General features: G+C 40.6%; 1 protein-coding gene and 1 long non-coding RNA gene across 5 annotated transcripts in view; both read left to right on the plus strand.

The window, feature by feature from the left end:
* LOC116536403 overlaps window positions 1-6,590 on the plus strand; it is a 12,637-nt gene extending 6,047 nt beyond the window's left edge. The window contains exon 3 of the long non-coding RNA XR_004262610.1: window positions 5,752-6,590. This is a non-coding gene — a long non-coding RNA (uncharacterized LOC116536403). The remainder of the gene's footprint in view (window positions 1-5,751) is intronic.
* Window positions 1-12,530, plus strand: part of USP6NL (USP6 N-terminal like) — a 166,036-nt gene that overhangs the window by 110,466 nt on the left and 43,040 nt on the right. For all 4 annotated transcript variants that reach the window (XM_032258135.1, XM_032258134.1, XM_032258133.1 and 1 more), the window contains one exon: window positions 6,599-6,706. In XM_032258135.1, coding sequence (XP_032114026.1) covers window positions 6,599-6,706 — 108 coding nt within the window. The remainder of the gene's footprint in view (window positions 1-6,598; window positions 6,707-12,530) is intronic.

A 12,530-nucleotide genomic window follows, 5' to 3' on the forward strand; every position in this document is an offset into this window, starting at 1 on the left:
ACATTGATTTTGTATCCTGAGACTTTGCTGAAGTTGCTTATCAGTTTCAGGAGATTTTGGGCTGAGACGATGGGGTCTTCTAGATATACAATCATGTCGTCTGCAAATAGAGACAATTTGACTTTCTCCTTTCCTATTTGAATATCCTTTATTTCTTTTTCTTGCCTGATTGCTCTGGCTAGAACTTCCAGTACTATATTCAATAGGAGTGGTGAGAGAGGGCATCCTTGTCTAGTGCCAGATTTCAAAGGGAATGCTTCCAGTTTTTGCCCATTCAGTATGATATTGGCTGTCAGTTTGTCGTAAATAGCTTTTATTATTTTGAGATACGTTCCGTCAATACCTAACTTATTGAGGGTTTTTAGCATAAAGGGCTGTTGAATTTTGTCAAAGGCCTTCTCTGCATCAATTGAGATAATCATGTGGTTTTTGTCTTTGGTTCTGTTTATGTGGTGTATTATGTTTATAGACTTGCATATGTTGAACCGGCCTTGCATCCCCAGAATGAAGCCTACTTGATCATGGTGGATTAGCTTTTTGATGTGCTGTTGCAGTCGGCTTGCCAGTATTTTGTTGAAGATTTTTGCATCTATGTTCATCATGGATATTGGCCTGAAGTTTTCTTTTCTTGTTGAGTCTCTGCCGGGTTTTGGTATCAGGATGATGTTGGTCTCATAAAATGATTTGGGAAGGATCCCCTGTTTTTGGATTGTTTGGAATAGTTTCAGAAGGAATGGTACCAGCTCCTCTTTGTTTGTCTGGTAGAATTCAGCTGTGAACCCGTCTGGACCTGGGCCTTTGTTGGGTGGTAGGCTCTTAATTGCTGCCGCAACTTCAGACCTTGTTATGGGTTTGTTCAGGGTTTCGGCTTCTTCCTGGTTTAGGCTTGGGGGCAGGCAAGTGTCCAGGAATTTATCCATTTCTTCCAGGTTCACTAGCTTATGTGCATAGAGTTGTTTGTAATAATCTCTGATGATGGTTTGAATTTCTGTGGAATCTGTGGTGATATCCCCTTGATCGTTTTTTATTGCATCAGTTTGGTTATTCTCTCTTTTCTTTTTTATTAATCTGGCTAGTGGTCTGTCTATTTTGTTGATCTTTTCAAAAAACCAGCTCCTGGATTTATTGATTTTTTTTTTAAGGGTTTTTTTGTGTCTCTATCTCCTTCAGTTCTGCTCTGATCTTAGCTATTTCTTGTCTTCTGCTAGGCTTTGAGTTTTTTTAATCTTGCTCCTCTAGCTCTTTCAATTTTAACACTAGGGTGTCAATTTTTGATCTGTCCTTGCTTCTCATGTGGGCACTTATTGCTATATATTTTCCTCTAGAGACTGTGTTAAGTGTGTCCCAGAGATTCTGGTATGTTGTGTCTTCATTCTCGTTGGTTTCAAAGAACATCTTTGTTTCTGCCTTCATTTCATTGTTTATCCAGCCAACATTCAAGAGCAAGTTGTTCAGTTTCCATGAAGCTGTGCGGTTCTGAGTTAGTTTTTGAATTCTGAGTTCTAACTTGATTGCACTGTGGTCTGAGAGACTGTTTGTTCTGATTTCCGTTCTTTTGCATTTGCTGAGGAGTGATTTACTCCGGATTATGTAGTCAATTTTGGAGTAGGTGTGATGTGGTGCTGAGAAGAATGTATATTCTGTGGATTTGGGGTGGAGAGTTCTGTAAATGTCTATTAGGTTAGCTTGGTCCAGGTCTGAGTTCAAGTCCTGGATATCCTTGTTAATTTTCTGTCTGGTTGATCTGTCTAATATTGACAATGGGGTGTTTAAGTCACCCACTATAATTGTGTGGGAGTCTAAGTCTCTTTGTAAGTCCTTAAGAACTTGCCTTATGTATCTGGGTGCTCCTGTATTGGGTGCGTATATATTTAGGATTGTTACCTCTTCTTATTGCATTGATCCTTTTGCCATTACGTAATGTCCTTCTTTGTCTCTTTTGATCTTTGTTGCTTTAAAGTCTATTTTATCAGAGATGAGAATTGCAACTCCTGCTTTTTTTTGCTCTCCCTTTGCTTGGTAAATCTTCCTCCATCCCTTTATTTTGAGCCTTTGAGTATTCTTGCATGTGAGATGGGTTTCCTGGATACAGCACACCGATGGGTTTTGGCTTTTTATCCAATTTGCCAGTCTGTGTCTTTTGATTGGGGCATTTAGTCCATTTACATTTAGGGTTAATATTGTTATGTGTGAAGTTGATACTGCCATTTTTTTTGCCCATTAGTTGATGCAGGTTCTTCATTGTGTTGATGCTTTTTGCTATTTGGCATGTTTTTGGAGTGGCTGGTAATGGTTGTTCCTTTCTATGTATAGAGCCTCTTTCAGGAGCTCTTGTAAAGCAGGCCTGGTGGTGACGAAATCTCTGAGTACTTGCTTGTTCCCAAAGGATTTTATTTTTCCTTCACTTATGAAGCTTAGTTTGGCTGGATATGTGATTATGAGGTGAAAGTTATTTTCTTTAAGGAAGTTGAATATTGGCCCCCACATTCTTCTGGCTTGTAGGGTTTCTGCTGAGAGATCTGCTGTGAGTCTGATGGGCTTCCCTTTGTGGGTAACCTGACCTTTCTCTCTGACTGCCCTTAGCATTTTCTCCTTCATTTCAACCCTGGTGAATCTGACGATTATGTGCCTTGGAGTTGCTCTTCTTGAAGAATATCTTTGTGGTGTTCTTTGTATTTCCTGGACTTGAATATTGGCCTGCCTTGCTAGGTTGGGGAAGTTTTCCTGGATAATATCCTGAAGAGTAGTTTCCAGCTTGCGTTCATTCTCTTTGTCACATTCAGGTACACCTATCAAACGTAGATTAGGTCTTTTCACATAGTCCCACATTTCGTGGAGACTTTGTTCATTCCTTTTTACCCTTTTTTCTCTAATCATGCCTTCTCATTTTATTTCATTGAGTTGATCTTCGACCTCTGATATCCTTTCTTCTGCTTGGTCAATTCAGCTGTTGAAATGTGTGCATGCTTCGCAAAGTTCTCGTGTTGTGTTTTTCAGCTCCATCAATTCACTCATACTCCTTTCTAAGTTGTCCATTCTCATTAGCATTTCGTCAAATCTTTTTTCAAGGTTCTTAGTTTCTTTGCATTGGGTTAGAACATGTTCTTTTAGTTCACAGAAGTTTCTTAGTACCCACCTTCTGAAGTCTGATTCTGTCATTTCATCACACTCATTCTCCATCCAACCTTGTTCCCTTGCTGGTGAGGAGGTGTGATCCCTTGTAGTAGGAGAGGTGTTCTGGTTTCAGGTGTTTTCATCCTTTTTGCTCTGGTTTCTTCCCATCTTTATGGATTTAGCTACCTGTCGTCTTTGTAGTTGCTGACTTTCAGATTGGGTCTCTGAGTGGACGTCTAGTTTGTTGATGATGAAGTTATTTCTGTTTCTTAGTTTTCCTTCCAACAGTCTGGCCCCTCTGCTGTAGGACTGCTAAGGTTCACTCCAGGCCCTGCTTGCCTGGGGATCGCCTGCAGTGGCTGCAGAACAGTAAGGGTTGGGTTGCTACCAGTTTCTTCTTCTGCTGTCTTTGTCCCAGAAGGATACCTGCCAAATGTCAGTCTGATCTCTCCTTTATGAGGTTACTCTGGATATACAGGGGCCAGGGAGCTGCTTGAGGAGACAGTCTGTCTTTTATAGGAGGTGAAGTGCTGAGCTGTGAGCTCTGTTGTTCATTCAGAGCTGCTGGGCAGGTACGTTTAGGTCTGCTGCGGCAGAACTCATAAACCGCTTTTGGTTCCCAGCTGCTCTGTCCCAGGGAGTTAGGGCTTTATTTATGAGTTTCCATTGTGATGCTGCCTCTTTTTTTTTTGTTTCCCAGGGCTGCCCTTCACAGCAAGGAGGCAGCCTAGTCACTGTCTGCCTGAAGAGGCTTTGCTGAGCTGCTGTGGGCTCTGCCCAGCTGCCCTGTGAATGTCCCTGCAGTCTTGTTTATATGGGCGTAGTTAGCACTGCCTGGGCAATGGTGGCCTGCCTCTGTATTGGCGGACTCTCTCTGTAATGCCAGGTTGCCTCGGCAACCGTGGGTCGCCTTGGCAACAGCAGGCTGCCCCAGCAATGGCGGACTACCTCCTTATTGGTGGAGTACCTCGGTAATGGCGGACGCCCGTCCCCCACAGAGCTGGACCATCCTGGGTTCAGCTGTGCTTGCCGTGAAACTCTCAATCCAGAGAGTTTCTGATTGCTGTTCTTTTGTGGGGGTGGGACTGGGACCAGCCTAGCCTGATCACCTGGCTCCCTGCCTCAGAGCCTTTTTTTTTTTTTTTTCCCCCCCCTTTTTTATCCCAGGTGTTCCAGTCATCTGTTGAAAGGACGCTGGGATCTGTTTCCCATGCGGCCACCTAGTGTGGCAGCTTAAACAGCAGCGCTGAGATTCGTGGCTTTTTTTGCTCAGAAATCTCCTGGCCTGGCTCCCTGTTCAGTCCCCTCTTTAATCAGATGAATGTGCGGCTTCCTGGGGCTCCAGTTGCCAGCCAAAGGGGCACCCGGACCAGTGTATTTTGTACGGAGAACTGCCGGCCCAGCCACCGACAAAGCAGCGGCGCGCGGGGCAAAACGGCCCCACCGACCGAAAGAACCACGCTGGCCAAAACTGCCTTGCTGGTGACCCATGGGTCTCCTCCGCCTGGGAGTCTCCTGGTCCGTGGGCTATAAAAATGCGGCGTCCCCTCACCCTCTGCGCTTTCACTGGGAGTTGCAACTCCGAGCTGTTCCTTAATGGCCATCTTGGATCGAACCCCCCAAAGTTTCTTTCTTTCTTTCCTTCTTTCTTTCTTTCCTTTCTTTCTTTCTTCTTTTTTTTTTTTTGGGAGACAGAGACTCTGTCACCAGGCGCCAGGCTGGAGTGCACTGGCGCGACCTCGGCTCACTGCAACCTCCGCCACCGCCCCCCCTCCCCGCCCCGCCCCCAACTCCCCGTTCAAGCAGTTCTCCTGTCTCAGCCTCCCGAGTAGCTGGGACCACAGGCACGCACCACCACGCCCAGCTAATTTTTTTGTGTATTTAGTAGAGAGGGGGTTTCACCATGTTGGCCAGGATGGTCTTGATCTCTTGACCTCGTGATCCGCCCGCCTCGGCCTCCCAAAGTGCTGGGATTACAGGCTGAGCCACCGCGCCCGGCCCCAAAGTTTCTTAAGGCTGCCTTATGACTTAGTCACTAAAGCTTAAAAAAAATCTAACTAGTGTGGCTGGGTACAGTGGCTCATGCCTGTAATCCCAGCACTTTGGGAGGCCGAGGTGGGTGGATCATGAGGTCAGGAGTTCAAGACAAGCCTGGCCAACGCGGTTAAACCCTGTCTCTACTAAAAATACAGAAATCAGCTGAGCGTGGTAGTGTGTGCCTGTAATCCTAGCTACTTGGGAGACTGAGGCAGGAGAATTGCTTGAACCTGGAAGGTGGAGGTTGCAGTGAGCCAAGATTGCACCACTGCACTCATGCCTGGCAACAGAGCGAGAGACTGTCTCAAAAAAAAAAAAAATCTAAGTAGTGTAATAGTAGAAGTTAAAGCCTTGTGTACTAGTTGTCATAGCTCTTCAGTAGTTCAGTTATTAGAACTGGCATCTTATTTTCTGAACCATAACATTCAAATATATTATTATGTTAATAAGAGAAATTACTACCTGAGGGGCTTCCGCTGTAATTTATTTAATTATTTCCTTGTTTGGACATCTATTTTTAAGTTTCAGAGTGTTACTATGCACAACATTGTGATGACCATAATAGGTTTTATGTTATTTTGAATAATGAGACTTGAGGAGAAAATTAATTACAAGAAGATAGAGGTATGTTGAATCTTAAGATTCTTAGGGCCATAGCAGTGCACTTTCAAGGATGGAGGACTTGATAATGCTGATGTTTTATACCTAATTTCATTCAAAAGTGATGTCTTTCCTTTATGGAGATTTATTGCTGATTTTGTCTTAACAGATAGCGTCAGTGTCATTTAAGAAAAAGAAAAAAGTTTTCCTGAAGAAGTAGCAAGGACTGAAAAGAGGAGAGAAAAGAATGAGAAAGGGCAAGGGAAGGGAAGTGAGTGTGTCTGAGAGAGAGAACACTGAAAATTGCCGATAGGATTAACTGACGTATCAGATGTGGAGAAGCTTATTATCTTCCGGAGAGACCGATGAGAAGGTGTTAGGAAAGAGATTAGGAGTTAGACAGCACTCTACATTCCATGAAGACATTTTGGGGGCAAGGCAACCTTTTTGCTGTTTGGAGCATCTTTTAGGTGTGTGGAATAAAAGGAAGAAAGCGTGTAACAAGTTAATTATATCATCAGGGAATGTGTAAATCAGATGTTCACACTTTTAAAAAGAGCACTGACTGCTTTCATGCCACTTAAGGGACTCTTCTGTAATGGCCTGAACATACTAATGCATTGGGCATTTTTAACAGTTTCTTGTTTTATTCTCTTCTTTGTGTCTCCCTGTTAGAATCTCTAAAAATGAGGTGACAGTATTTCAGTGTGCCATGTTTAAATGTATTTATTAATTGCCATGGATACTTTGAAAATACAATGCTAACAAATATTAACAAGATTGACTGTAGAGACTAGTCCAAGTTTTCGTCAGTTTGTAACCTTTAGTTTCTTTTTCTTTTAATAAGTTTCATAGGCGAATTTACAAAGGAATCCCACTCCAGCTCAGAGGTGAAGTCTGGGCCCTCCTTCTTGAGATCCCTAAAATGAAAGAAGAAACAAGAGACCTGTACAGTGTGAGTAGCTAAAGCTAACCTGTTATTTTGAAATTAAAAAGTAAAATCCATTTCTTTTAGCATTCAGGGTGGCATAAGATATTCATATGATTACTTAAAATTTTATTAAAATTATTAAAATTATATTGCATTGGAGATTTTGGACGTCTATTGTTTTGTTGATTGCAAAATACTTCTTAAATTTTAAACAGATACTTAGTAAAAATGTTACTTTCTGTATCAATCAGTAAGTAACAATTGCTTTTCAAATACATAAATGATCAATTAAAGTACTTAAATGATCAATGTTGGTACATGGTTGCAGGGAAAATGGACTCATGCCTGATTATAGCTGCTGGTTTGCCACATGGTGTTAATGAAGAGATTTGCGGCATCACTTTGAGAGTTTGTGGGAAACAGCAGCAGAATTCAGTTTAACCATACCTACTGTGTATGATTCTTTTCTTCTAGCGTGAAAAAAAAATGACTTTGCCCCAAGATTTTTAAGGTATCTCTAGGTTTTATTATTTATTAATAAAAATTAAGCTTTTGACTGAGTGATACCTTTTTTTCTTAAGTTAGGTAATGCATTAAATGTATCTCCTTGTCATCTCATAGCTATACCCTTTCTGAACCTAAATTTTCTATTAATCTTTGAAAGGAGTAAGATATTTACATCTAAGAACCTTAGACCCATAGATTTTGAAATATGTTTCCTAGAAAATGTGTACAAATAAATTATTGTGGAATAAATGGGAAGAAATAAAAATTGCTGTTTTTTTTGGGGGGGGTCAATACTTTTTCTTTCTTCAACCTTTAAGTTCAGGGATACACATGTGCAGGATGTACAGATTTGTTACATAGGTAAATGTGTGCCATGGTGGCTTGCTGTATAGATAATCCCATCACCTAGGTTTTAAGCCTTAGTATCCATTAGCTATTCTTCCTGATGCTCTCCCTCCTACCACCACCCCTCGCTTACAGGCTCTGCTGTGTTTTGTTCCTCCTCATGTGTCCATGTAGTCTCATCATTCAGCTCACACTCATCAGTGAGAACATGTGGGATTTGATTTTCTGTTCCTGTGTTAGTTCACTGAGGATAATGGCATGCAACTCCATCAAAGTCTCTGCAAAGGACATGATCTTGCTCCTTTTTTATGGCTGTATAGTATTCCACGATGTCTTTGTACCACATTTTCTTGATCCAGTTTGTCATTGATGGGCATTTAGGTTGATTCCATGTCTTTGCTATTGTGTATGGTGCTGCAGTGAACATATGTGTGCATGTATCTTTGTAATAGAATGATTTCTGTTCCTTTGGGTATATATCCAGTAATGGGATTGCTGAGTCAAATGGTATTTCTGCCTCTAGGTCTTTGAAGAATCGTCACACTGTCTTTGACAATGGTTGAACGAATTTACACTCCCACCAGGAGTGTAAAAGCGTTCCTTTTTTTTTCTGCAACCTCATCAGTATCTGTTGTTTTTTAACTTTTGAGTAATCACTATTAAAAGGTCATATCTTATGGTTTGGATTTACATTTCTCCAGTATCAGTGATGTTGAGCTTTTTTTCATGTTTATTGGCCTCATGTATGTCTTCTTTTGAGAAGTGTCTGTTCATGTCCTTTGCCCACTTTTTAATGGGAATTTTTTTCTTGTAAATTTGTTTAAGTTCCTTGTAGACTTTGGATATTAGACTTTCATCAGATGGATAGATTGCAAAAATTGTCTCCTATTCTGTAGGTTGTCTGTCCACTCTCATGATATTTTCTTTTGCTGTGCAGAAGTGCTTTAGTTTAATTAGATCCCATTTGACAATTTTTGCTTTTGTTGCAATTGCTTTTGGTGTTTTCTTTATGAAAACTTTGTGCCTATGTCCTGAATGGTATTGCCTAGATTTTCTTCTAGGGTTTTTATGGTTTGGGGTTTCACATTTAAGTCTTTAATCCATCTTGAGTTAATTTTTTTTGGGAGAGGAGCAGAATCTCGCTCTGTCACCAGGCTGGAGTGCAGTGGTATGATCTCAGTTCACTGCATCCTCTGCCTGCTGAGTTCAGGCAATTCTCCTGCCTCAGCCTCCCGAGTAGCTGGGATTATAGGTGGGAGCCACCATGCTCAACTAATTTTCGTATTTTTAGTAGCAATGGATTTCACCATGTTGGCTGGGATGGTCTCCATCTCTTGACCTTGTGATTTGCTTGCCTCAGCCTCCCAAAGTGCTAGGATTTTAGGCTTGAGTCACCACGCCTGGCTGAGTTAACTTTTATATATGGTATGAGGAAGGGGTCCAGTTTCAGTTTTCTGCATATGGCTAGCCAGTTATCCCAGCACCATTGTTAAATAGGAGTCCTTTCCCCATTGCTTGTTTTTGTCAAGTTTGTCAAAGATCAGATGGTTGTAAGTGTGTGGTCTTATTTTTGAGTTCTCTGTTCTGCTCCATTGGTCTGTGTGTCTATTCTTATATCAGTACCATGCTATTTTGGTTACTATAGTCTTGTAGCATAGTTTGAAGTCAGGTAGTGTGGTGCCTCTAGCTTTGTTCTTTTTCCTTAGCATTGTCTTGGCTTTTTGGGCTTTTTTGTTGCTGTTGTTCCATATGAATTGAAAAAAAATTTTTTTTTAACTCAGTTAAGAATGTCAATGGTTATTTAATGGGAATAGCTTTGAATCTATAAGTTACTTTAGGTGATATGGCCATTTTTCACAATACTAATTCTTTTTATCCGTAAGCATGAAATGTTTCTCCATTTGTTTGTGTCCTCTCTGATTTCTTTGAGCAGTGGTTTGCAGTTCTTGAATAGGCCATTAAGTTGCTTGTTAGCTGTATTCCTAGGTATTCTATTATTTTTGTGACAATTTTGAATGGGAATTCATTCATGATTTGGCTCTCTGCTTGCCTCTTGTTGGTGTATAGGAATGCTAGTGATTTTTGCACATTGATTTTATATCCTGAGACTTTGTTGAAGTTGCTTATCAGCTTAAGAAGCTTTGGGGGATCTCAACTTGACAACCTAACATCTCAGCTAAAAGAACTAGAGAACCAAGAGCAAACAAGCCCCTAAGCTAGCAGAAGACAAGAAATAACCAAGATCAAGGCTGAACTGAATGAGATAGAGACAAACTCTTCATAAAAATCAATGAATCAGGAGCTGGTATTTTGAAAACATTTAATAAAATAGATAGAACACTAGCTAGACTAATAAGGAGAGAGAGAAGAATCAAATAAACACCATCAGAAATGATAAGGAAGATACCACCACTGACCCCACAGAAATACAAACAACCATCAGAGAATATTATAAACACCTCTCCGCACATAAACTAGAAGATCTAGAAGAAATGGATATATTCTTGGACACACACATCCTCCCAAGACTGAACCAGGAAGAAATTGAATCTCTGAATAGGAAAATAATGAGTTCTGAAATTAAGATAATAATAACTAGCCTACCAACCAATAAAAGCCCAGGACCAGATGGAAACATAGCTGAATTCTACCAGAGGTATAAAGAAGAGCCAGTACCATTTCCACTGAAACTATTTTTTAGATTATCTCAATAGATGCAGAAAAGGCCTTTGATAAAATTCAACATCCCTTCATGTTAAAAACTTTCAATACACTCATTATTGAAGGAACATATCTCAAATTAGTAAGAGCTGTATATGACAGACCCACAGCCAACATCATACTGAATGGGCAAAAGCTGGAAGCATTTCTCTTGAAAACTGGCACAAGACAAGGATGCCCTCTGAAAGTTCTGGCCAGGGCAATCAGATAAGAGAAGGAAATAAAGGGTATTTGGATAGGAAGAGAGGAAGTTAAATTACCTTTGTTTGTGGATGACATGATCCTGTATGTAGAAATAAAAATTATTTATGGTTTAAACCTAAAGTCTGTTCTAAAAGATGCTTTGGTGCTCTTTTGATTTGTGTGTGTGTGTGTGTGTGTGTGTGTGTGTGTGTGTGTGTGTGTGTCTGCGTGTGCGCAAGTGCACCTTCGGGTAAAATTTCATCCAGATGAAAAGTGATACCTACTGGATAATTTAAAGAGTTATTCATTTTAAATTTAGCTGTTTGGATCCTACACAGAATATCTATTTTAGGATTTTAGAATTCTAAATTATTTTAGAGTGGTGATTAGCTATTTGCTCTTAGTGTCATAGTTTTACAGTCAGTGTTCAAAATGATGCCTGAGAGAACATAATATAAAATATAATCCCAGCACCTAGTACACTGTGCCTAGCATATGGTAGGTGCTCTGTTAGTATTTGTTTGAATAATGAAAGTAGAAAATGAAAGTAAAAAGCACTTTATTTACATGCTGTATTCATTTCCTCATGCTACTATAACCAAGCACCACTAAGTGGCTTAAAACAACAGAAATCTCTCTTTCACAGTGGTTAAGGACAGAAGGCTGAAATTATGGTGTCAGTATGACAACCTTTTCTCTCAGCGCTCTAGGAAGGCATTCCTCCTGGCCTCTTTCCGCCTCCAGTGGCGGCCTGCCATCCTTAATGAGGCTCAGCTGCATGGCCCCATCCCTGCCTTTCTTATCACCTGGCCACCTTCCCTCCTGTGTCTGTGTGTCTCTGTCTTTCCTGATGGGGTTAATAGTTATTGCATGTAGGGTCCACCCACATCCAGTGTGACCTCATCTTAACTTGATTACCCCGTCAGAGGCCCTATTTCCAGCTGAGGTCACATTCATAGGTTCTTGGTGGGCATGAATTTTGGAGAGACGCTGTTCAACCCAGCTTGCCTGCTAATAGGAGTCTAGTTTTCAGTTATATTTTAGACTTTTTCTATATAGAATAAAATTATCAGATGGCCAATTAATATAAGAGAACTATTAACTGACAGCAACTACAACAAAAGAAATAACTTACCAGCCAGTGCCTTCAAACCTGTAATTTTCAACACTGTCATCAATATTATTTTTACTATTTGAGTTTCCCCCATTATCAATATTTAGTCAACTTTTTTTTCTTTTCTCATGCACTCTTTCTCTCTCTACAAAGTGGTATACATTGCTCTCCACATATCCACTACGAACTAGATGTTTGTAGTTTTATTTATCGTAGTTTTATCCAATAAAACTATGACCTTCTCTTAATCTGCGGAGACTTTTCTCAGATGGGTGAAATTATTTGGACCCAGCATATTATGAGCATTCAGTCCTTCAAGTTCCCATGGTGGCCTGTTTATCTTTTCTTGTCCCCCTGAAGCTCTGTGGGTGGTGTTGAAGAATGTATGAAGATGAATAGGTACAGTGTCAAGAATGTTTTCTTCTAGGCTGGAGGAGACGTGATTGCATAGAAATATTTAATAGTGGTGTGTGATAAATACTCTAAAAGCAGGAGAATGAAAAACTTGGCTGAGTTGAAAAGAGGGTAAGAAAAAAAATCACCTTTATGGTCCAGGAAGATGTCATGGCTTAGGAGGTGTCTTGGTGGGGCTTTGTTTCCCACAGGAAGGAAAAAGATTGAGGAATTTCAAAGAACATTGCAAAGACCTTCCTGATCTCCTCCCTCCAATTTGGATCTGATTAGTTTTAACTTGAAGCTTCATATTGCTGTATTTTATAAACAAAGCACCTACTTTACCATGAGGAGAGCTGACATTATTTGAGTACTTTGATGTCTAAGTGCTCCATGGGAATTACCCCATTTAATTCCTGCAGCAATGCCAAGATGCAGGTTTTGTCATCGTTACTGTATTTATCTTACAGATGAGGAAACTGAGCTTAGTGAGGCTAAGTAACTTTCCACCCCAGGGTTAGCAAGTGGCAGGGGCAGGATTTACAATCCAGGCTGTCTTGGCTCTTCTTATCTAATATGTTTTCC

The sequence above is a fragment of the Sapajus apella genome, unplaced genomic scaffold (genome assembly GCF_009761245.1).
Source record: "Sapajus apella isolate SASKATOON/1434 unplaced genomic scaffold, GSC_monkey_1.0 scaffold100, whole genome shotgun sequence".
NCBI classification, from domain to species: Eukaryota; Metazoa; Chordata; class Mammalia; order Primates; family Cebidae; genus Sapajus; species Sapajus apella.